This window comes from Thalassophryne amazonica, chromosome 6 (genome assembly GCF_902500255.1).
Source record: "Thalassophryne amazonica chromosome 6, fThaAma1.1, whole genome shotgun sequence".
In the NCBI taxonomy this organism is placed as follows: Eukaryota; Metazoa; Chordata; class Actinopteri; order Batrachoidiformes; family Batrachoididae; genus Thalassophryne; species Thalassophryne amazonica.
The window spans coordinates 6556599-6578572 of NC_047108.1; the positions used below are offsets into that span (position 1 = coordinate 6556599).

The following is a 21974-nucleotide window of genomic DNA, read 5'->3' on the forward strand; positions in this document are numbered from 1 at the left end:
AAGCAGGATCAGTCATCTGTGGACTCACAGAGCCCAACTACCTTCATCGTAGGATGAATAGATGGTCTTTGTCATATCAATGGATAGAGAGACGAGGAAGTAACGCTTTTGCCTTCACCCTCCATCTGTTGAGCTCCAGTGGAAGCTATTTGATAAAGAAATAATCTCAACAGTTTATGGTCTGAGGATCAGGGCTCATTTATAGCGGATCACTTAAAATCATCTCAACTATTTTTCATTCTGGTGCTTGAGGGAGCGCACGCAGTCTGGCGGCACATAAACAGTTCAGATCATTTTTTTATCAAACAGCTGATGGAGGGTGAAGGTAAAAGCAGAGATTTGCGTTACTTCCTTGTGTGAGCGCACACACTTGCACGCACGTTTAGTGACATGTTAGTTTCAAAGTTAGAGTTGTTTAATATTTCGAAGTAAATACGTATGTAGAACTGATCAAGGACAAACTATTCAAAACATCTCTGGCCAAATATGTTAAAATACTGAGGACGACACAGAGAAATGTGTCACTTGCCCATGAAAAACCCTGATAACACATTATCACACTGCTTACTGCTGTGACCGACCACAAAAACACCTTTTCACCTGCTTTTCCACTGAAATAAAAAAATAATAATAATAATAATAATTGATCATTTCAAAGGGGTACTAATGGCACGTGATTTACATATTTTCATGTCTGGGAAAAATTTGGGATTAAATGGGTTAATGATGTGAAGTAATAACGAGGTGACTGATAGTAAGATACACTGAGTCACCAGAAACTTTATCAAGGCATCATTCAGGAAGAAACCAACGGTCTATAAAGGAAATAAGGCATGAGCATGTATAATGGAACCAGTTTATTACTAGACTGTAGAATTGTAATATCAAAAAGAAACAAAGAAAAACAGATGCTTGCATTTATGTGTTGACATGAAGTGTAATAACTGCAATATAGAAATGACTGTTTATACTGATAAACATATCTTATTTAATCTGGGATTGTGCACATATTCAAATTAAGGTGCAGGAGCCAGGCAAAAAACAAATACAAATGTATAAAAAATATATATAGCTGCAAGCAGCCATGTGGGGGTCGAGCAGAAATGTCAGCGTAGATAAAGTTAATGTTTGTTTGCTCACTACGAGGACAGTAACTTTACTGAAGATGTGATGGTGGGCAGCCATTGATAAACTATTCACCTGCAATAACTAAGTATAGCCCTATGCTATACTTAGTATAGCATACGGCTATAAATACAGTGAGGAAAATAAGTATTTGAACACCCTGCGATTGCAAGTTCTCCCACTTAGAAATCATGGAGGGGTCTGAAATTTTCATCTTAGGTGCATGTCCACTGTGAGAGACATAATAAAAAAAAAATCCGGAAATCACAATGTATGGTTTTTGAATAATTTATTTGTATGTTACTGCTGCAAATAAGTATTTGAACACCTGCCAATCAGCAAGAATTCTGGCTCACACAGACCAGTTAATGTTTCTTTAATAAGCCCTCTTATTCTGCACTCTTTACCTGTATTAATTGCACCTGTTTGAACTTGTTACTTGTATAAAAGACACCTGTTCACACACTCAATTAACCACACTCCAACCTGTCCACCATAGCCAAGACCAAAGAGCTGTCTAAGGACACCAGGGACAAAACTGTAGACCTGCACAAGGCTGGGATGGACTACAGGACAAAAGGCAAGCAGCTTGGTAGAAGACAACAACTGTTATGATTATTTATTAGAAAGTGGAAGAAACATAAGATGACTGTCAATCTCCCTCAGTCTGGGATTCCATGCAAGATCTCACTTTGTGGGGTAAGGATGATTCTGAGAAAGCTCAGAACTATACACAGGAGGACCTGGTTGATGACCTGAAGAGAGCTGGGACCACAGTCACAAAGATTATATTACAACCCCTGGCAAAAATTATGGAATCACCGGCCTTGGAGGATGTTCATTCAGTTGTTTAATTTTGTAGAGAAAAGCAGATCACAGACATGACACAAAACTAAAGTCATTTCAAATGGCAACTTTCTGGCTTTAAGAAACACTATAAGAAATCAGGAAAAAAAATTGTGTCAGTCAGTAACGGTTACTTTTTTATAAACCAAGCACAGGGAAAAAAATATGGAATCACTCAGTTCTGAGGAAAAAATTATGGAATCATGAAAAACAAAAGAACGCTCCAACACATCACTAGTATTTTGTTGCACCACCTCTGGCTTTTATAACAGCTTGCAGTCTCTGAGGCATGGACTTAATGAGTAACAAACAGTACTCTTCATCAATCTGGCTCCAACTTTCTCTGATTGCTGTTGCAGATCAGCTTTGCAGGTTGGAGCCTTGTCATGGACCATTTTCTTCAACTTCCACCAAAGAGTTTCAATTGGATTAAGATCCGGACTATTTGCAGGCCATGACACTGACCCTATGTGCAGGATCGGACTGGGAACAAATTTCGGCCCTGGCATTTTTCCTCTGGACCAGCCCACTATTGGCCCAACGAATCCACCCCCAAACACACACACCCACCCCGTCCATACTAAACCCCCAATGAACAAATACTATACACCTAAACACCATGAACACACACCTAAACACACACTTTCAATGTCATTTCACCTTGATCATAGTACAAAACGGAAGCAAAAGCACACAAGCGGAAAAAAGCTTTTGTGTCTCCAAAGTGTGTGTGAGAGAGCGAGAGAAAGGTAATGTGTCTGTGTGTGTGTGTGAGTGAGTGAGTGAGTGAGTGAGTGAGTGAGTGAGTGAGTGAGTGAGTGAGTGAGTGAGTGAGTGAGTGAGTTCTATAATGATTATGCTATATAATGCTAATGAGAAGCTAACCATTGCTAGGATTCACACAGCAGCAAATTAGGGAGCTGAAGTCCATAGCTGTTGCATTTAAAGACTAACAAAAGTAAAGCACAGTTAATTAAGATAAAAGAAACTATTCCAACCTTGTAGTCAGTACAGGGGCAGATCTAGAGATAAATTCATGGGGTGGCAAGCAGGGACAGGCACTATTATGTGGGGTGGCAATGTAATGTTTATGTATTATGGTATTATAGGTCAGGAATCTGGATTATAGCGTCACAAGTCCAAGTTTCATATAGCCTAGAGCAGTGGCCTGCAAGCTTTTTGCACCACGGACCAATTTTCATGTAACGTTAAAACAACATTTTTGCAGTCCAATATAGAAAAAACTATAAACAATGTGTGTAAAAAAATGCGTGAGTGGAATGGTAATTTCAAGCGCTCCAATGGGCGTCATAGATCTGTAAATTGTGTTTTCATGATCACAAAATGAACATTGCTGTAGTAGTGCAGCAGATAACCAAAACAATTGTTCAGTTTGTGATAAAAGCATGAAATGTGGCACACATATTCTAAATTAAGTAATGTTTATTTTCAGATATGGAGACATCCTGGAGATGACCTCTAATGAGCTACAGGGGTCAATAAAGAATTACACAGGGGTCAAAATATAAAAATTCTCCAATCATGTTGAAAACTATACCACACTATTTGTGTGATCATAAGGATTCCAAAAATGTATAGTTTGGGCTATCCATGACTGAATGTTCTGGAGTTATGGGGTAAAAACAGCAAAAATGGTGACAAAGGTCAGTTTCAGTTTGTACAAGGGTGAAAAGTTAAAGTTACTTCAGTTTTGGTAAAAAGTGATGCAAATTATTGGTTGAGTGAATAGGATTAATAAATGGAATAGTTTTGACTATGTCGAATGTTTGGTCTCCAAAGTAAAGGTCAAACAAGGTTGACGTCCATTGGATTCTATGACATGTGACATATGTTACCTTGTAACATGATAACTTAAATCAAATCAAATCAAATCAATTTTATTTATATAGCGCCAAATCAAAACAACAGTTGCCCCAAGGTGCTTTATACTGCAAAGCAAAAGCCATACAATAATTACAGAAAAACCCCAACGGTCAAAACGACCCCCTGTGAGCAAGCACTTGGTGACAGTGGGAAGGAAAAACTCCCTTTTAACAGGAAGAAACCTCCAGCAGAACCAGGCTCAGGGAGGGGCATTCTTCTGCTGGGACTGGTTGGGGCTGAGGGAGAGAACCAGGAAAAAGACGTGCTGTGGAAGAGAGCAGAGATCAATCACTAATGATTAAATGCAGAGTGGTGCATACAGAGCAAAAAGAGAAACTTAGCGTGACAGATGGTGCAAACTATTCCTTTTTAAAATACTATTAACTAAACCAATAATTTGCATAATTTTTTTTACCAAAATTGGAGCAAGTTTAACGTTTGACCCCTGTACAAACTGAAACTGACCTTTGTCACCATATTTGCTGTTTTTACCCCATAACTCCTGAACATTCAGTCATAGATAGTCCAAACTATACCTTTTTGGAAGCTGTGTAATCAGATAAATAATGTGGTATACTTTTCAATATGATTGGAGCATTGTTAAAGTTTGACCCCTGTGTAATTCTTTATTGACCCCTGTAGCTCATTAGAGGTCAGCTCCAGGATGCCTCCATATCTGAAAATAAATATTAGTTAATTTAGAATATTTGTGCCAAATTTCATGCTTTTATCACAAACTGAATGATTGTTATGGAAATTTTAGGGCAATTCTACGGTAACGGAATTACAATCTGACCTAATCTGTAGTCGTTAGATGCAGTATGTCCAGATTTTGTTGCTGTTGTAATTCCGTTACCATAGAATTGCCGTTTAGCTAAGCTGCAGCACATATTTAATCAAATGACAGCAGAGAAGCTGTATGAGTCTTACCTGAGCTGAAGACTCACAGAAACACACCTCAAGGGTGTGTGTATCAGCGCTTGTCCTCTGCTCATCCCTCTGTACTCTGTCCTCTGTCCATCCCTCTGTCCTCTGGCTTCTGTCCATCCTTCTGTCCTCTGCTCATCCCTCTGTCCTCTGGCTTCTGTCCATCCTTCTGTCCTCTCCTCTTGTTTCCAGTGTTCCTCTAAATCCACAACAAAGTGTTTTCTCCCCTCAGCAATAAAAAAGTGCTCCACTGTCGCGTTATGAAATGAAAGTGAAACCTAAAAAGCGTACATTGCCGCACGCGTGCACGGACTTTTGTTAACATAACACGACTTTAAGGTTGGATGAATTATCCCTAATATCTATGAGAGACACGACACAAGTAAAGCTGAAGTCTAGCTACAAAGAAAGTTTTGCCGGCTGATGTGACCAATGTTGACGTCCGTCCTTGTTTTCAGTTCACCTGAAACGACGATGGAAACAAGAGGTTCACTGTATTTCCACAATCACTATAAATATGGGAGGGCCGGCCCATGCACGTCTAAACATGCAGCGGCCCACCGAGCAAATGCCCAAAACCACAGATTACCAGTCCGAGCCTGCCTATGTGTCTTTTTGCAAGGAATGTTTTCACAGTTTTTGCTCTATGCAAGATGCATTATCATCTTGAAAAAATGATTTTGTCATCCCCAAACATCCTTTCAATGTCATCCACAGTCCACGATTGCTTTTCCTTAGCCCATTGTAACCTTGTTTTTTTCTCTTTAGGTGTTAATGATGGCTTTCGTTTAGCTTTTCTGTATGTAAATCCCATTTCCTTTAGGCAGTTTCTTACAGTTCGGTCACAGACGTTGACTCCAGTTTCCTCCCATTCGTTCCTCATTTGTTTTGTTGTGCATTTTCGATTTTTGAAACATATTGCTTTAAGTTTTCTGTCTTGATGCTCTGATGTCTTCCTTGGTCTACCAGTATGTTTGCCTTTAACAACCTTCCCATGTTTGTATTTGGTCCAGAGTTTAGACACAGCTGACTGTGAACAACCAACATCTTTTGCAACATTGCGTGATGATTTACTCTCTTTTAAGAGTTTGATAATCCTCTCCTTTGTTTCAATTGACATCTCTCATGTTGGAGCCATGATTCATGTCAGTCCACTTGGTGCAACAGCTCTCCAAGGTGTGATCACTCCTTTTTAGATGCAGACTAACGAGCAGATCTGATATGATGCAGGTGTTAGTTTTGGGGATGAAAATTTACAGGGTGATTCCATAATTTATTCCTCAGAATTGAGTGAGTCCATATTTTTTTTCCCTCTGCTTGGTCTAAAAAAGTAACCGTTACTGACTGCCACAATTTTTTTTTCCTGATTTCTTATAGTGTTTCTTAAAGCCAGAAAGTTGCCATTTGAAATGACTTTAGTTTTGTGTCATGTCTGTGATCTGCTTTTTTTCTACAAAATTAAACAACTGAATGAACATCCTCCGAGGCCGGTGATTCCATAATTATTGCTAGGGGTTGTAGTAACACATAATGCTGTCATGGTTTAAAATCCTGCAGGGCAGCAAGGTCCCCCTGCTCAAGCCAGCACATGTCCAGGCCCGTTTGAAGTTCATCAGTGACCATCTGGATGATCCAGAGGAGGCATGGGAGAAGGTCATGTGGTCAGTTGACACCAGAATAGAGCTTTTGGGAATCAACTGCACTTACCATGTTTAGAGGATGAGAACAACCCCAAGAAAACCATCCCAACTGTGAAGCATGGGGGTGGAAACATCATACTCTGGGGGTGCTCTTCTGCAAAGGGGACAGGACGACTGCACCGTATTGAAGGGAGGATGGATGGGGTCATGTATTGCAAGATTTTGGCAAACAACCTCCTTCCCTCAGTAAGAGCATTGAAGATGGGTCATGCCTGGGTCTTCAGCATGACAATGACCCCAAACACACAGCCAGGGCAACTAAGGAGGGGCTCCGTAAGAAGCATTTCAAGGTCCTGGAGTGGCCTGGCCAGTCTCCAGACCTGAACTCCATAGAAAATCTTTGGATGGAGCTGAAACTCCAAACCTGAAAGATTTGGAGAAAATCTGTATGGAGGAGTGGACCAAAATCCCTGCTGCAGTGTGTGAAAACCTGGTGAAAACTACAGGAAACGCTTGACCTCTGTAACTGCAAACAAAGGCTACTGTACCAAATATTAACATTGACTTTCACAGGTGTTCAAATACGTATTTGCAGCAGTAACATACAAATAAATTATTCAAAAACCATACATTGTGATTTCCGGATTTTTATTTTTTTTATTATATCTCTCACAGTGGACATGCACCTAAGATGAAAATTTCAGACCCCTCCATGATTTCTAAGTGGGAGAACTTGCAAAATCGCAGGGTGTTCAAATACTTATTTTCCTCACTGTAAGTACAGCCCTATGCTATACTATGTATAGCCTTATGCTGCTATATATATATTGCAGATATATTTACTACTTAGCTTAAAGTATTTAGCACTTTTAAAACATTTCTCTCTGCTCAGCTGTCAGTCAGTTTGTCCTTCTCCAGCATCAGATAATGTTTCAAAACAGACTTCTCCTGCTGCTCACCTTCTAGCCAATCAGAGGCCAAAAGGGCGGAACCTTCCCCTACCATTCTACGTTTCGCCATGGAAATATAGACCTGGTACGGACGTGCGCGCCTCAATCTATTATCGTCACTAACCACTAAGGGTGGAGCTGTGCAGATCATAAATAATAAACTGACCGCTTTTTTCGCACTAGCGTCGCTATTTCTAAACGGATTTTAATAAATGTAGGCTTGTGTTAAAGCCCTTTGAAAGCGCTTTCCAATGAACCTATGCATGTGTGGGTGAAAAAAACCCAACATGTAAAATGTAGAAATTTGGGGCAATTATGACAAACTGCTGCTTTTCTCGCTCTATTGTCGCTATTTGTTAACAGAATTTAATAAAAGTAGGCTTGTTTTAAAGCCCTTTAATTGCTCTTTCTAATGAACCCATACATGCCTGGGAAGAAAAAAAATGTTTTATGTAAAGTGTGGAAATTTGGGGGAAAATGTCATTGTTTTTACTGTGATGGTTTTTCCTGTCATAATTCTCGATGGATTTTTTTTTTTTTTATAAATGACGCCTTGTAAGTTGTGTTCAAGCTGATTAAAACCTCTAATGAACCCATACATGTCTGGATAAAAATCCTTAAGTATTCAAATATAAATCTGAAGTATGCTTTGCCATTGTGCTCATTTACCTTGCTGCTTTTTCCACTGTAATATTATTGCTAGTCTTTTAATGACAGCAATATATATATGATTTTACTAACATTTTATTACAAGTAGATATAAAACCATTCAGAATTTGACTTTTGACCCCCAGTCAGTAAAAGTACCACCTCCAACCAGTTAAAATTTAAATGCCGCCTGTGACCACCATGTACATATCGTATTAAACTACAACATTTTTGTTTCCGTATGTGTATGCATGTGAACGCAGCTTAATGAAAAGAACTTATGGCGTTGAGTTATTGTTGCATAACCATGGCGCAGTTTATACAAAAAAAACAAACAAACAACAAAGTCTGCCAACAAAACTTTACGTGCGTGAGCTAACATATTCCAAACAGCTATGAGGATGAAATTAAACTTTTTTTCCCCCCAAAAAACTTTATGGATGAAATTAAACTTGCCTTGTTTTCAGCAAAACAAACACGTCACTGTCGGTCACTGTAGTTCTAAAGTACTGAGTAAAACACTGAGACCGGAAGTAAACCTGCTCTGAAGGTTAGGCTGCAGAATGTCTGCCCCCTGCTGGATAAACTCTGCCACTACGCTAGTAATGCAAAAGACATCAAAGAAACGCAACGTCAATATAGTGTTTTTTTTTTTAATAATTAATGGTAACATTGTACTACTACTACTAATAATAATAACAACAACGCAAGGACAATACAGTGTTAAACACAGAGAATCTTTATTTGTATAAATAAGAAATCCACTGAGTGCCTCCTAAAGGCAGACTTGTTTTAAATTCATCACTGCAGTGGCTTTCTTTTTCCTCTTCCTCCTTTTCTTGCCTGGCAGACCATCCATCTGTCCTGTAGCAGGTTTGTCTTCCATCTTACAGACTTCACCTTCATGTGGAGATGCTGCAGGTTTGTCCTCATGGGCAGAAACACCACATGGTGTCTCTGGGTCACTATGACAGAGGACACCAACAATCAGGCAGTATATTCAGGTGGCTTTCACTTATACAGTATTTTTTACTTTAAGTTGTCCGTAGGCATGCATGTGGGTGTGACTATGTTTGTTTGTCTGTATGTGACCCTGTGACAGAATGGTGTCCTGTCCAGCGTGTACCCCACCTCACGCTCCAAGACTGCTGGGTAAGGCTCCAGCCTCCCCCACCCCACGACCCTTAATTGGAGTAAGCGGTTGAAGATGAGCGAGTGAGTATTTTTCACTGTTTGCACTGCCTCGATTTTTACATGATGCCACCAAATATGGCCATTGGGTATCGGGTGTGTCCGTCTGTTAGTCTGTCAGTACTCGGCGTAAGTCCAGTCCTGTTACTGTCAGAGTCTTCAAATTCACAGGGAACATTCTTGGTACACAGACGTTGGATAAGTTCAAAGATGGCTAACCTTGACCAATTTTAAGTGGTTAAAATTTCACAATGTTTAATCTTTTTATGCTATGAATAATGCAAATAGCTTTTGTTTTTTGTTTTTTTTTGAGCAGCGGGGGTGATAGCCAATCAGAGTAGAGAGACACCGTGATGTCACTGGGTGGTCTCTCTCTGACGCTCCAAAACTGCTTTGTTTGTGTGTAAATCTAACATGTTTCGCATACATTATGTAAAAGTTAGCGAGAAATAAACACTTCTAAAACTGAAAATGCCGTTTCTGTAACCTGAAAACACACCTACAAGACATCTTGGGGACATCATCCTGCACGTCAACTTCTACTAACTCAAAGCTAACTTCCGCTCTTGTCAAAAGCTCATCTATACACGCATGCCCTCTTGCAGACGCTGTTAAAATGTAAATAAAATATTGTTTATGACTGACTGACTGATTGAGTTTATTCTGCAACATAAACCTACCATCCCTAAAATTAGAAAGGTCTTGTCTCAGAGTGATGCTGAAAAACTAATTCATGCATTTATTTCCTCTAGGCTGGACTATTGTAATTCATTATTATCAGGTTGTCCTAAAAGTTCCCTAAAAAGGCTTCAGTTAATTCAAAATGCTGCAGCTAGAGTACTGACAGGGACTAGAAGGAGAGAGCATATCTCACCCATATTGGCCTCTCTTCATTGGCTTCCTGTTAATTCTAGAATAGAATTTAAAATTCTTCTTCTTACTTATAAGGTTTTGAATAATCAGGTCCCATCTTATCTTAGGGACCTCGTAGTACCATATCACCCCAATAGAGCGCTTCGCTCTCAGACTGCAGGCTTACTTGTAGTTCCTAGGGTTTGTAAGAGTAGAATGGGAGGCAGAGCCTTCAGCTTTCAGGCTCCTCTCCTGTGGAACCAGCTCCCAATTCAGATCAGGGAGACAGACACCCTCTCTACTTTTAAGATTAGGCTTAAAACTTTCCTTTTTGCTAAAGCTTATAGTTAGGGTTGGATCAGGTGACCCTGAACCATCCCTTAGTTATGCTGCTATAGACTTAGACTGCTGGGGGGTTCCCATGATGCACTGAGTGTTTCTTTCTCTTTTTGCTCTGTATGCACCACTCTGCATTTAATCATTAGTGATTGATCTCTGCTCCCCTCCACAGCATGTCTTTTTCCTGGTTCTCTCCCTCAGCCCCAACCAGTCCCAGCAGAAGACTGCCCCTCCCTGAGCCTGGTTCTGCTGGAGGTTTCTTCCTGTTAAAAGGGAGTTTTTCCTTCGCACTGTCGCCAAGTGCTTGCTCACAGGGGGTCATTTTGACCGTTGGGGTTTTTACGTAATTATTGTATGGCCTTGCCTTACAATATAAAGCACCTTGGGGCAACTGTTTGTTGTGATTTGGCGCTATATAAATAAAATTGATTGATTGATTGATACATTATGCACCAGTTTGAAAAATCTGATGTGTTTCAGTGTGAATGAAGTTGGCTCCAAAGCACAACAAAGCTTTCCAGCAAACCATAATTTGGCAAATATGCAACGGTCTGTCTATTGTTTTACAAGTTAAATACATGTAATAGTGAAGAACAACTTGTGCAAATTTTAACCATGTAGCATGAATGTTTCAAAAGTAATGGAACTTTGGAATTTTTTTTTAATTTTAGCAACAGTGGTGTATTAGCCCCCCCATTCTTTTAAAGCCTCCATATCTCAGAAACTATAGATGTTACAACCCCAATTCCAATGAAGTTTGGACGTTGTGTAAAATGTAAATAAAAACAGAATACAATGATTTGAAAATCATCTTCAACCTATATTCAATTGAATACACCACAAAGACAAGATATTTAATGTTCAACTGAAATGGATGCCTGCAACATGTTTCAAAAAAGCTGGGACAGTGGTATGTTTACCGCTGTGTTACATCACCTTTCCTTCTTACAACATTCAATAAGCGTTTGGGAACTGAGGACACTAATTGTTGAAGCTTTGTAGGTGGAATTCGTTCCCAATTCTTGCTTGATGTACGACTTCAGTTGTTCAACAGTCCGGGGTCTCCGTTGTTGTATTTTGCGCTTCATAATGCGCCACACATTTTCAATGGGCGACAGGTCTGGACTGCAGGCAGGCCAGTCTAGTACCTGCACTCTTTTACTACAAAGCCACGCTGTTGTAACATGTGCAGAATGTGTCTTGGCATTGTCTTGCTGAAATAAGCAGGGACGTCCCTGAAAAAGATGTTGCTTGGATGGCAGCATGTGTTGCTCCAAAACCTGGATGTACATTTCAGCATTGATGGTGCCATCACAGATGTGTAAGTTGCCCATGCCATGGGCAACTTACACACTCCCATACTATCACAGATGCTGGCTTTTGAACTTTGCACTGGTAACAATCTGGACAGTCTTTTTCCTCTTTTGTCTGGAGGACACAACGTCCATGATTTCCAAAACCAATTTGAAATGTGAACTCGTCAGACCACAGCACACTTTTCCACTTTGCGTCTGTCCATTTCAAATGAGCTCGGGCGCAGAGAAGGCAGAGTTGTTTCTGGATGTTGTTGATGTATGGCTTTCACTTTGCATGGTAGAGTTTTAACTTGCACTTGTAGATGTAGTGACGAACTGTGTTAACTGACAATGGTTTTCTGAAGCGTTCCTGAGCCCATGCGGTAAGATCCTTTACACAATGATGCTGGTTTTTATTGTAGTGCCGCCTGAGGGATCGAAGCTCACGGGCATACAATGTTGGTTTAGAAAGTTCTCCAGATTCTCTGAATCTTCTGATTATATTATGGACTGTAGATGATGGAATCCCTAAATTCCTTGCAACTGAACACTGAGAAACATTGTACTTAAACTGTTGGACTATTTTTTCACGCAGTTGTTCACAAAGTTGTGATCCTCATCCCATCGTTGCTTGTAAACGGCTGAGCCTTTTGGGGATACTCCTTTTATACCCAATCATGACACTCACCTTTTTCCAATTAACCTGTTCCCCTGTGGAATGTTCCAAACAGATGTTCTTTGAGCATTGTTGCCCCTGTCCCAGCTTTTTTGAAACCTGTTGCAGGCATCCATTTCAAAATAAGCAGATATTTGCACAAAAAACAATAAAGTTTATCAGTTTGAACATTAAATATCTTGTCTTTGTGGTGTATTCAATTGAATACAGGTTGAAGAGGATTTGCAAATCATTGTATTCTGTTTTTATTTGCATTTCACACGACGTCCCAACTTCATTGGAATTGAGGTTGTACAAACCAAAAGCTTTCAACATTCATTGAGTACAAAGACATTTATGTGAAGTATGAAACAAACCAAAGTCACTCAGTCTGCAGGCTTCTGTTGGTTTGACATGAAACGAGTCATTTTTAAGATCGATAAACTACTAACTTGAATAACTTTGTGTCATCTCAGCGCTCACCTCATCTGGAGAGCTGACTGTTTGTTCTTATTAGCCGTTTTAGCGTGCTTCTCCAGCAGAGCCACGAAGAAGCCATGCGTTCTGGTTGTGGCGGTGCTGGCACGCAGGCACTGAGTGAGCGGATCCAGGCCTCGCTCCGGCCACTGGAGCAGCAGAGGAACCAATCTGGAGGATCACAAACAGCCTCAGAAACATATTCTAATCAGGGCTGAGAACCTGATATACAGTACTTCAAAAAAAAAAACAAAAAAAACCATCATGCATAAATGGATCACTAACATCTGTGGTGGCTCAGCTGCCAACATGTGGCGCTCGCGCTCTACAATCCTGCTACCTGAAGTCGGGGTTCTGCTGCAGACAGGCGGTTATGACCTCCTCGTTCTCCTGGCTGTGGATGGAGCACGTGGAGTAGACCAGCCGCTTTAGACGAGGGAACCTGAGACTGTGGTTCAGGCACCGGAGCTGGAAAGAGGCCAAGGAGGCCAGACGAGCCTGATCCGCCTCCTCGCCATCCTGAAGACACACCATGCCTGGAAAACAACGAGCTTATTCACGTTTATGAGGAATCCTGCTTACTAGTTACCCCTGCCAAACCAACAGGGACAGACACGTGATCTGATCAGTCTGGATGTGTACATAACTCCAAATATTTTATAGTCCTCGAGTCAGGGAGGAGCTGAGGAAATTTTTAGGCAGATCTGAATGTGATTAAAAATCTCTTTTTCACATCCACTTTACACGTGCACCGAGAAGAGACGAAAAACACCAGTGTCAATAGGTTCGGCTCCCTGTATGACCTTCTAGTTAGTGAGCGCTTCACTGAATTTGGCTCAGTGCAATAAACCGGTCAAGCACTCGTTTATCTGGTCTTGGCATTGTTGCATTACCACACTATCGAACCCCCCCGTGTTGGCTGTCACTGGAAAACCACCCAGGCAGACAGCCAGTCCATCCCCAACCCTCAAAAATAAACATCTGCTGCAGCCAGGTGAAATGTGGGCATGTCCTTGACCTTCTCCAGCTGCAACACTGAGGAACCTGGATCGTGCAGAGAAATACGCCACATCATGTTCCTTCACTCGACTGACTCTCCCTAAATAACCCTTCATTTGACAGTCATTCCAGTGGGACCCAATGATCATCTAAATGGACCTGGTACCAAAGAGCTCCAGTCATCACTTTAGGTTACTGGTTAGCATCCAAGTCTCACAACAACAGTACAGTAAGTCAGGTAACACCAGGACCCTGAAGAGATGGACCTTTGCTCTCCTGCAAAGATATCCACATCACTAAACAGCTGTCCAGAAACCTCATGACTCTTTAAGCTCTTCTCAGGCATCTCTCAACTTCAAAGGAGGTCTGCTGTGTAAAATCAATGAGGAATCTGCTAACACCTCTCAGAATTTTGTAAATCTTTGTAGAATGATTGGATTCATGGGTAACACCCAGATCTTTAATACTGTTGCTCATATCTGCTTAATTAGCGACATACACACTAGCAAAGTTTCAGCGAATTAGTGCATCCTCCTGACTTTCAACGCATGTATCTCAATATAGGCAGTAGAGAGGTAGTTGAGGTGTCCTTGTAAAAGTCTTTTCAAGCTCTATAAACCTTTGCTCAGGACATTTGCTCTGTCCCGAGTTTCCTCTTTGTGTGTGTGGAAAAAGGTCTGAGAACTGGTCTCAACTTATGTAGAAGCCTGCCTGAGTTTGGTCCACACACGGAAAGGGTAAACTCAGTACAGAACAAAATTCACATTTTCATCAAGATTAAGATCAGAATTTATTCACAGTAAACCTGATTTTGGTCCACAAAGTACCAAATTGTACTGGTGAACTGTACTAGCATACATGCACAGACAGCGAATATATAAATCTGGTACAGGGGTCATCTCAGTCCGTGACACCGGCCCTGTTCCCCCTCAGGTTACTCTACCTGATCCACTGCAGGAAGGATCTAGTAAGATAAACTCCACATCTTTATACTGCAGGCTGTCAGGATCCACCTTCAGGAAGTCCTGGTTGTCCAGCTGCTGACAGGTGACCCCAGCTCGCAGCAGGAGAGTTGACATGGTGGATAGACGCTTGGCGTCCAAGTCAAAGGCGAATAGTTGACCTTTGTTTTTCATGATGGCTGCCAGGTGGCTGGTTTTGTTGCCCGGAGCAGCACAGGCGTCTATCACCTGGCTGCCCGGTGGCGGGTTCAGGAGAAAGGCGGGGAGGCAGCTGGCTTTGTCCTGCAGGATGATGTGGCCTGCCTTGTACAGGAAGTGATCATGGAAGTCAGTTTTAGGAGAAAACACTAGCAGATCTGGCAGGTGCAAATCCTTCACAAAGTCCTTCTCCTTCAGGGTCAGGTCATCCAGGTTATGGGCCTGTCCCAGATAGCAGAAGCCATCCCTCTTCAGGTAGTCCACAGCGTCCTCCATGGTGGTCTTCAGGGTGTTGACACGCACGTATCTGGGCAGGTGGTGGTCAGGCAGAACCTGGATCGGGAGCAGGTCTTCATTCCTGCTCACTTTGTGCTTCACCTTGATTCGGACCAGCTCAGCCTGCAGTCTGGGTCGATGCTTCATCATCAGGGTCTTCCAGGAACCGCCACACTTCAGTCCCGGACCCAGGAGCAGGTCGAAGACCAGGACTTTGGCCAGGTGCAGCTTCAGCTTGGTGTGTTTCAGTAGCCTGGAGGACTCGATGATCTCCTGCAGGACTGACGAGTACTTGTGCGTCTGACAAACCAGAGCGAGCAGCTGCTTTACGTTTGTGAATTTACTGTCGTAAACCAGAGTTTTCAGGGCGCCATGTTTCTTCTCGGCTTTCTCTAGAATCTCCGCCGCTTTCAAATACAGCGCCATGGCGGCTGACGTGAAACAGCTACGTCATAAAGGCGTTTTTAAGAAGAGTCGATCCGACAGTGTTTGCCAAACGTAGAAATGTCCGGGTTTTTTTCTTTCAGTGGCGAATCAGCAGCTTTTACCAGCTTCCTTTCCCTCGTGGCTCCAAAGCAGCTGCGCACGTTTCTTTATAGCGGAAGTAGAACATGACGTATACATGACGCCTGTTGTTAAAATAAAAAAATAAGGGAAAAAGGCCATCTAAATGGTGTAATCACAGTTAACGTTTTAGTTTCAAAGCTATAATTAGAAATTACACATTTCATTTAAAAACAAAAAAGTGACTTTCAAAATAAAAGCTCCGCTTTTGATATGTAACTAAATATGAAATTACGAAAAACTTTTAATGTACAAGATTATGACTGTCGACTGTTAATTCTAGAATAGAATTTAAAATTCTTCTTCTTACTTATAAGGTTTTGAATAATCAGGTCCCATCTTATCTTAGGGACCTCATAGTACCATATCACCCCAATAGAGCGCTTCGCTCTCAGACTGCAGGCTTACTTGTAGTTCCTAGGGTTTGTAAGAGTAGAATGGGAGGCAGAGCCTTCAGCTTTCAGGCTCCTCTCCTGTGGAACCAGCTCCCAATTCAGATCAGGGAGACAGACACCCTCTCTACTTTTAAGATTAGGCTTAAAACTTTCCTTTTTGCTAAAGCTTATAGTTAGGGCTGGATCAGGTGACCCTAAACCATCCCTTAGTTATGCTGCTATAGACTTGGACTGCTGGGGGGTTTATCTTTTTATCAATTTGTAACACTGAGTTCTACTATGTTAAAAATTCTTAAGAAGATCATATTCTGTTCACAGTCACATTTGTCAATACAACAGAGTAACTGCTGGGGGGTTCCCATGATGCACTGTTTCTTTCTCTTTTTGCTCTGTATGCACCACTCTGCATTTAATCATTAGTGATTGATCTCTGCTCCCCTCCACGGCATGTCTTTTTCCTGGTTCTCTCCCTCAGCCCCAACCAGTCCCAGCAGAAGACTGCCCCTCCCTGAGCCTGGTTCTGCTGGAGGTTTCTTCCTGTTAAAAGGGAATTTTTCCTTCCCACTGTAGCCAAGTGCTTGCTCACAGGGGGTCGTTTTGACTGTTGGGGTTTTTACGTAATTATTGTATGGCCTTGCCTTACAATATAAAGCGCCTTGGGGCAACTGTTTGTTGTGATTTGGCGCTATATAAAAAAAATTGATTGATTGATTGACGTTATAAATGACAAATTCAAATTTTGTAAACCTGAACATTCTGGCTCAAAGTAAATTTTATCCTTAAAAAACTATGTACATGGGATTATAAATGAAAAAAAAAAGACTCGTCTCCAACGCCTCAAATCTGTAAATATAGATTTCCCAAATCATTATCTTTAAATATTTACTAATTTAAACATACATTTAAAATACATATTAAAATTTTTAGTCAATCCAAATTTTGATTTTGTTTGGATGTAAAGACAATATTTTTAAATCAAAATTATGACTAAATTCTGGCTTTGTAAATACATTACTTATTTTCGTGGCTATTTTTGCCTTTGATAGTCATTTTTACAATAAAATATTTTTGAGACTCACATGTACAGATTACAAATCAGGAGGAGAGCTGACATTTGCCATTTGGTATGTGTATGTATTTGGGTTAAGGATGAACGTTGCAAAACCGGAAAGCTGATAGCACTAACATTTTTTGAGAAATCAGCAATTTTAGCTAACCAGTAAACAATATACATTGTGCTGCAATGCACCTAGAGTGTTCAGGGTTTTGGGGTTTTAAATGCTATTGCAGTTCATGTTAATTTAAATGATGTTCATGTTATTGATTCATTCTTTTTGTAGTTCAATTGGTTTAGTCAGTTTAGTTGTGTCATGCTGTCTTTATGAGTGAAGAGTATTGCTTTTGATGTCTTCCGCCACATCTCTGTGTAAAAATTAAAAGCACCTGATTGCAGCAGAATGCAGAAAAACAAAAACCTCTGCCTGACTGCAACTAGGGACAGCTGGCATTTGGTATACTTATGTATTTTGGCTCAAGGATGAACAGCCAAAACAGAGTGTTAATAGGACTAATATTTTTGGAGAAACTACAGATAATAGTTAACATTGCTGATAACATTCTGAACTAACACACCATTTCAGCAGGGGGCAATAAATCATCTTTATATTTAGAGTGTGTGTGCACGTGTGATTTTATTTGAGTTCAATGTAAGTACCAGAGATGGGACAAGTCACTGTCAGGTCATTCTCAAATCATCAATCTGCAAGTCCCAAGTCAAGTCTCAAGTCAGCTTGCAAACATTTGGTGGTCATTATGACTTGAGACTTGACTTGGGACTTGCTGATTCACGACTTGAGAATGACTTGATGGTGACTTCATCTCACCTCTGGTAAGTACATAATAGTAAATACTGTGGCGCACACACACACAAACAACACGCAATGGACTGTTCAGACATAATTCACCAAGTCAGATCACCACCCTTGATTAGTGTGTTTCCTGCTCTGTGCATATTAAAGTGTCGCCACTTGTGGTTACAGGGTTCTCCCTGCCAAGCTGAGACTCTCATACTGATGACTTCCCGACAGCGCCCCTGCGGTGGTTTTATCTCTCAGAACTCCTGAGAGGCGTGAGCTGTATAAATGTCTGTGACTTGTGTGAATAAATACTTGTATACACAACAGCGATGAAGTGATTAAGATGTAGAATTGAGAGACAAACTACACGCACTTGTGTTGCCAAAATAGGGAAATTGTCTCCCCTTCATTCATCTCAATTTCTACAATACATTAAATACAGAAAACATATTAATACATGGATGACAAAAAAGTGAAAACACTCATTTCCATTGTGGTTCATTTAAAAATCAAATGACAAAATAGAAGTAGTAATAATAAAATATAAAGATTTTTTTTGTGTTATCCTGTATATTTATGTATCCATGTTTAATACATTTTTGTACTGTATTATCTTACACATTTACATTTTATATGAATAAAAATCAAATCAGATAAGTGTGTATGTAACAGGAACCTAAATTTACAATTAAGACAGTAAGTTAAGATTAAAAAATTACATAATTAACAGGAAATAAAAGGGCCGAGTTCCTCTTCTAAAAAAATGTTCTTAAAGGTTCTAAAAACATTCTGGATTCATGCCATTCCAACTCATTATACGAGCTTGCATATTTTTTGTATTCGTGCAGGGCAGAGAGACATTTTGTGATTAACCACTAACATTTATAACTGTATACGCATATTATAACTCCATTACTTAGACAATCCAGAATTGAACTTGAAAATAAAAAAAAAATTCTATATCAACAATGTAATGTAATAATGCAATGTAAAGAACTTTATTCTAGAACTTTATTAATGCATACAAATTCTCAGTATAAATGACTGCAGAAAGAACATAGTTTTCAAGTAAACAATGTGACAACAGCATTCCAATATTCCTACCCTGATAAAAGGTCCTCCATCAGCATCTCAAGTTTGGAATCAGAAAAATTCAGAATATAACCTGACACATTGCAATTAAACCAAATAACTCAATGTCAAGTAGGGAATGTTAACGCTACATGTCAATCTAAGATGCTAAAACCAACATGTTTAATGTCCTTAAATCCATATTACACTTTCATAACAATATAGCTGATAGAGAATGCAGCAGGTGTAATTTACGCGTATGCTTAGAAATTATGAATTCATACATTTGAAGTAATCCAAACACAAAGTAACAGATCCTGACAAGGTGCAATTAACAAAACATCTTGTGGGACCACAAGGCAAAAGCTGCACTCTGCTAGTGTAGATGACATTAACTTACCATAACTTAAGTTTTAATGTAATGTCACTAAAACAATATTGCATCTAGTGCCAAAAAATGCAACACCTGCATGTATCAGTCTTTGCATCCAAGGGGTCGACAGTGAAAATCAACAAACAAGAACTCCTGAAGACAAAAATTCAAAGCCTTTAACTCGTGCAAGTGAGGTTAATCCAGCACTAGTTAAGTTGTACTTTCAAACCTTCTTTCTGTGCCACAATTTTTTGGAAAGAGGGCACTAGTAACTGGTGAGCATATGTCACATGTTGGGCTCCAAAACCAAACAAGCTTCAAGAGAAACAGTCAATGAATCACACCTGCAGCATCAAAGTACAAAATGTAAAAAAAAAAAAAAAAAAAAAAAGAAAAGAAAAGAAAAAGAAAACCAACTAAAACAACTAGATTTCAAATATTCAATTCAGTGAACAACAACCATCACACATAAAGAACCAGCGAAAGAAACAAAAAAAAACATTCCGACTTTACAAACACTCAAGACCGTAAGAAGGCAAAAGCAGCATAAAGTCTTCAGAGGAATTCATCAGCAACTTATCACCTTTGAGCCACTTTGTGCAGAATTAACCACATTTCTGTAACAGGTGCTTGAAGAAAGAATCCCTGAATCCCTGCAGACAAAGAATTCCCAAGTTTAAATGATTTTCTAACATTTCTCACATTTTTTGTGAGCCTAGCTGTTTGAAACATCTGCATTTCTATTAGTTTGCTTTATAATTTTTTTAATTGAAGTATATTATAAATTTAATAAAAAAGAACATGTCCGAAAATATGTTTATTTGCTACAATGTCAGCCACCAATCAAACGGAAATCTCATTTTATGTTATTATAGAATGAACTTTGTGTTATATTCCTAAATTATATTTAGACATTTTCTTCTAAACATGTGTGAACATCAAGTAGCAAATAGGTTATTTTGAAACTTCATGTTACCAGTTATCTATTGTGGACTTTGGATTTATTTCTACTTAACTAGTCCATACAGACTAGTTGACATGAGACAAATCAAGTTTGTGTCATCGCTTTTTTTTGTAAAACTGCTATTAATGGGGCTGACATGAAGGTAAATAACCCAAACAACAAAGTAGGACCATTTCCATTAGCTGTGAAAGTAAAAGTACTGACGGCTGAAATATCTGGTATGTTTGAGGAAACAGAGATGTTCTTGAGGTGGAAGGCACCTACGGTAACTAGCCGACTGTCAATGTTTGGTGGCAGCACTGGGCCGTCTAACATTCTTTGTCTTGACAGAGTCTTTGTAGAGAAGCAGCCGCTCCATAGTGTGCGGCGGCAACCGGTTCCTCTTCGCTTTGACGATGCATGCTGCCATGGGAACAAGCCGGTCAAAGCCACCAGCAGTGGCCGGCACAGCCAGCAGGTTCTTGGCGATTCTTTGGAGCCGAGTGAAGCGAGAGGATTTCCAGTACTGCAAGCAGGAATCATTCTCCCACACGGGTTCCGACAGGTACATGCCGAGCTCTGACACCTTCGTCGTCTTGGCTGGAGGCTGGAGAAAGTTGAAGATGGACTTGCGCTTGAGCTCGTTTCTGTTGACTCTGTCACAGTTTTCATCTGAGCTGTCGCCGGACTCCTCTGACACGTTTTCTGTGTTGGGTTCCCGTTTTAATTCTTCTTTCTGGTTGGTGTCTGATTCCACAGAGGGACAGGATACGGTCTCCATGCTTCCCAGCACAGCCTCCACAACTGAGCGAGCCTGATACTTTGACGGTGCTGTTAAGAAACCAAACCGATCCTCCTCTTTGGTGTCAGGAAATGGCTGTAACAAATAGTAGATTCAACATGAAATAGCTTTGACTTAAGAGCGTGTCACAATGCTGGGCATCACAACCAAATTATCTTCAATTCAACTTTCAGAAACAGACAAAACTCATTTTTCAAAGAAGTTATTGACCATATTGTTTTGCCACTGCTCCTAGGAATCTGTCAAGACAAATTCAGGTGGCTTTTGTGTTTAATAGTCCCACAGTGAGCATTAATTGACCCAAAAATATGATGGTTTTCCAGAATAATGTAACATGTTTGATATAATGTAAATTCAGCTGGACAGAAATAAGATGTACACCTATTAATCATTAAGACACATCATATTTACAGCATCCTTATTGTTTCTAGTTTCCATTGATATATGACATGTGGTACTTTAGGGGCAATTACAGCTGGTCTGTCCTGTTTTTCTTCAATGAAACATAATGCAAAAATACCAAAATTTACCATGCACACAGGTCACCTTGCATTTAGTGGATAAAAAAATACATGTTAAAACTTGTGGAAGTACCCAAAACACCTATACTGGTTGATCGAAAAAGTTGACAAAAATAACAATGTTTCATCAGATTTTTGGAATTTGATACTGTAGTCCTTTAATTTTGGGCATATTTTTTTCTGTC

General features: G+C 40.1%; 3 protein-coding genes across 5 annotated transcripts in view; all 3 read right to left on the bottom strand.

The window, feature by feature from the left end:
- The window catches only part of LOC117511796 (uncharacterized oxidoreductase At1g06690, chloroplastic-like), a 34529-nt gene extending 29386 nt beyond the window's left edge, over window positions 1-5143 (bottom strand). For both annotated transcript variants that reach the window (XM_034171709.1, XM_034171708.1), the window contains exon 1: window positions 4786-5143. In XM_034171709.1, the coding sequence (XP_034027600.1) occupies window positions 4786-4850 (65 nt within the window). In that variant the 5' untranslated portion in view covers window positions 4851-5143. The remainder of the gene's footprint in view (window positions 1-4785) is intronic.
- Window positions 5144-8749: 3606 nt separating this feature from the next.
- nsun5 (NOP2/Sun RNA methyltransferase 5) lies at window positions 8750-15846 on the bottom strand. Its single transcript, XM_034171711.1, has 4 exons — window positions 14772-15846; window positions 13170-13365; window positions 12836-13000; window positions 8750-8985 (listed from the first exon to the last, which is right to left on the bottom strand). The coding sequence occupies exons 1-4, from the start codon at window positions 15688-15690 to the stop codon at window positions 8796-8798; spliced, it is 1470 nt and encodes a 489-aa protein (XP_034027602.1). The 5' UTR covers window positions 15691-15846; the 3' UTR covers window positions 8750-8795.
- A 4491-nt stretch (window positions 15847-20337) lies between these two features.
- The window catches only part of mybl2a (v-myb avian myeloblastosis viral oncogene homolog-like 2a), a 143890-nt gene continuing 142253 nt past the window's right edge, over window positions 20338-21974 (bottom strand). For both annotated transcript variants that reach the window (XM_034171713.1, XM_034171712.1), the window contains one exon: window positions 20338-21343. In XM_034171713.1, coding sequence (XP_034027604.1) covers window positions 20768-21343 — 576 coding nt within the window. In that variant the 3' untranslated portion in view covers window positions 20338-20767. The remainder of the gene's footprint in view (window positions 21344-21974) is intronic.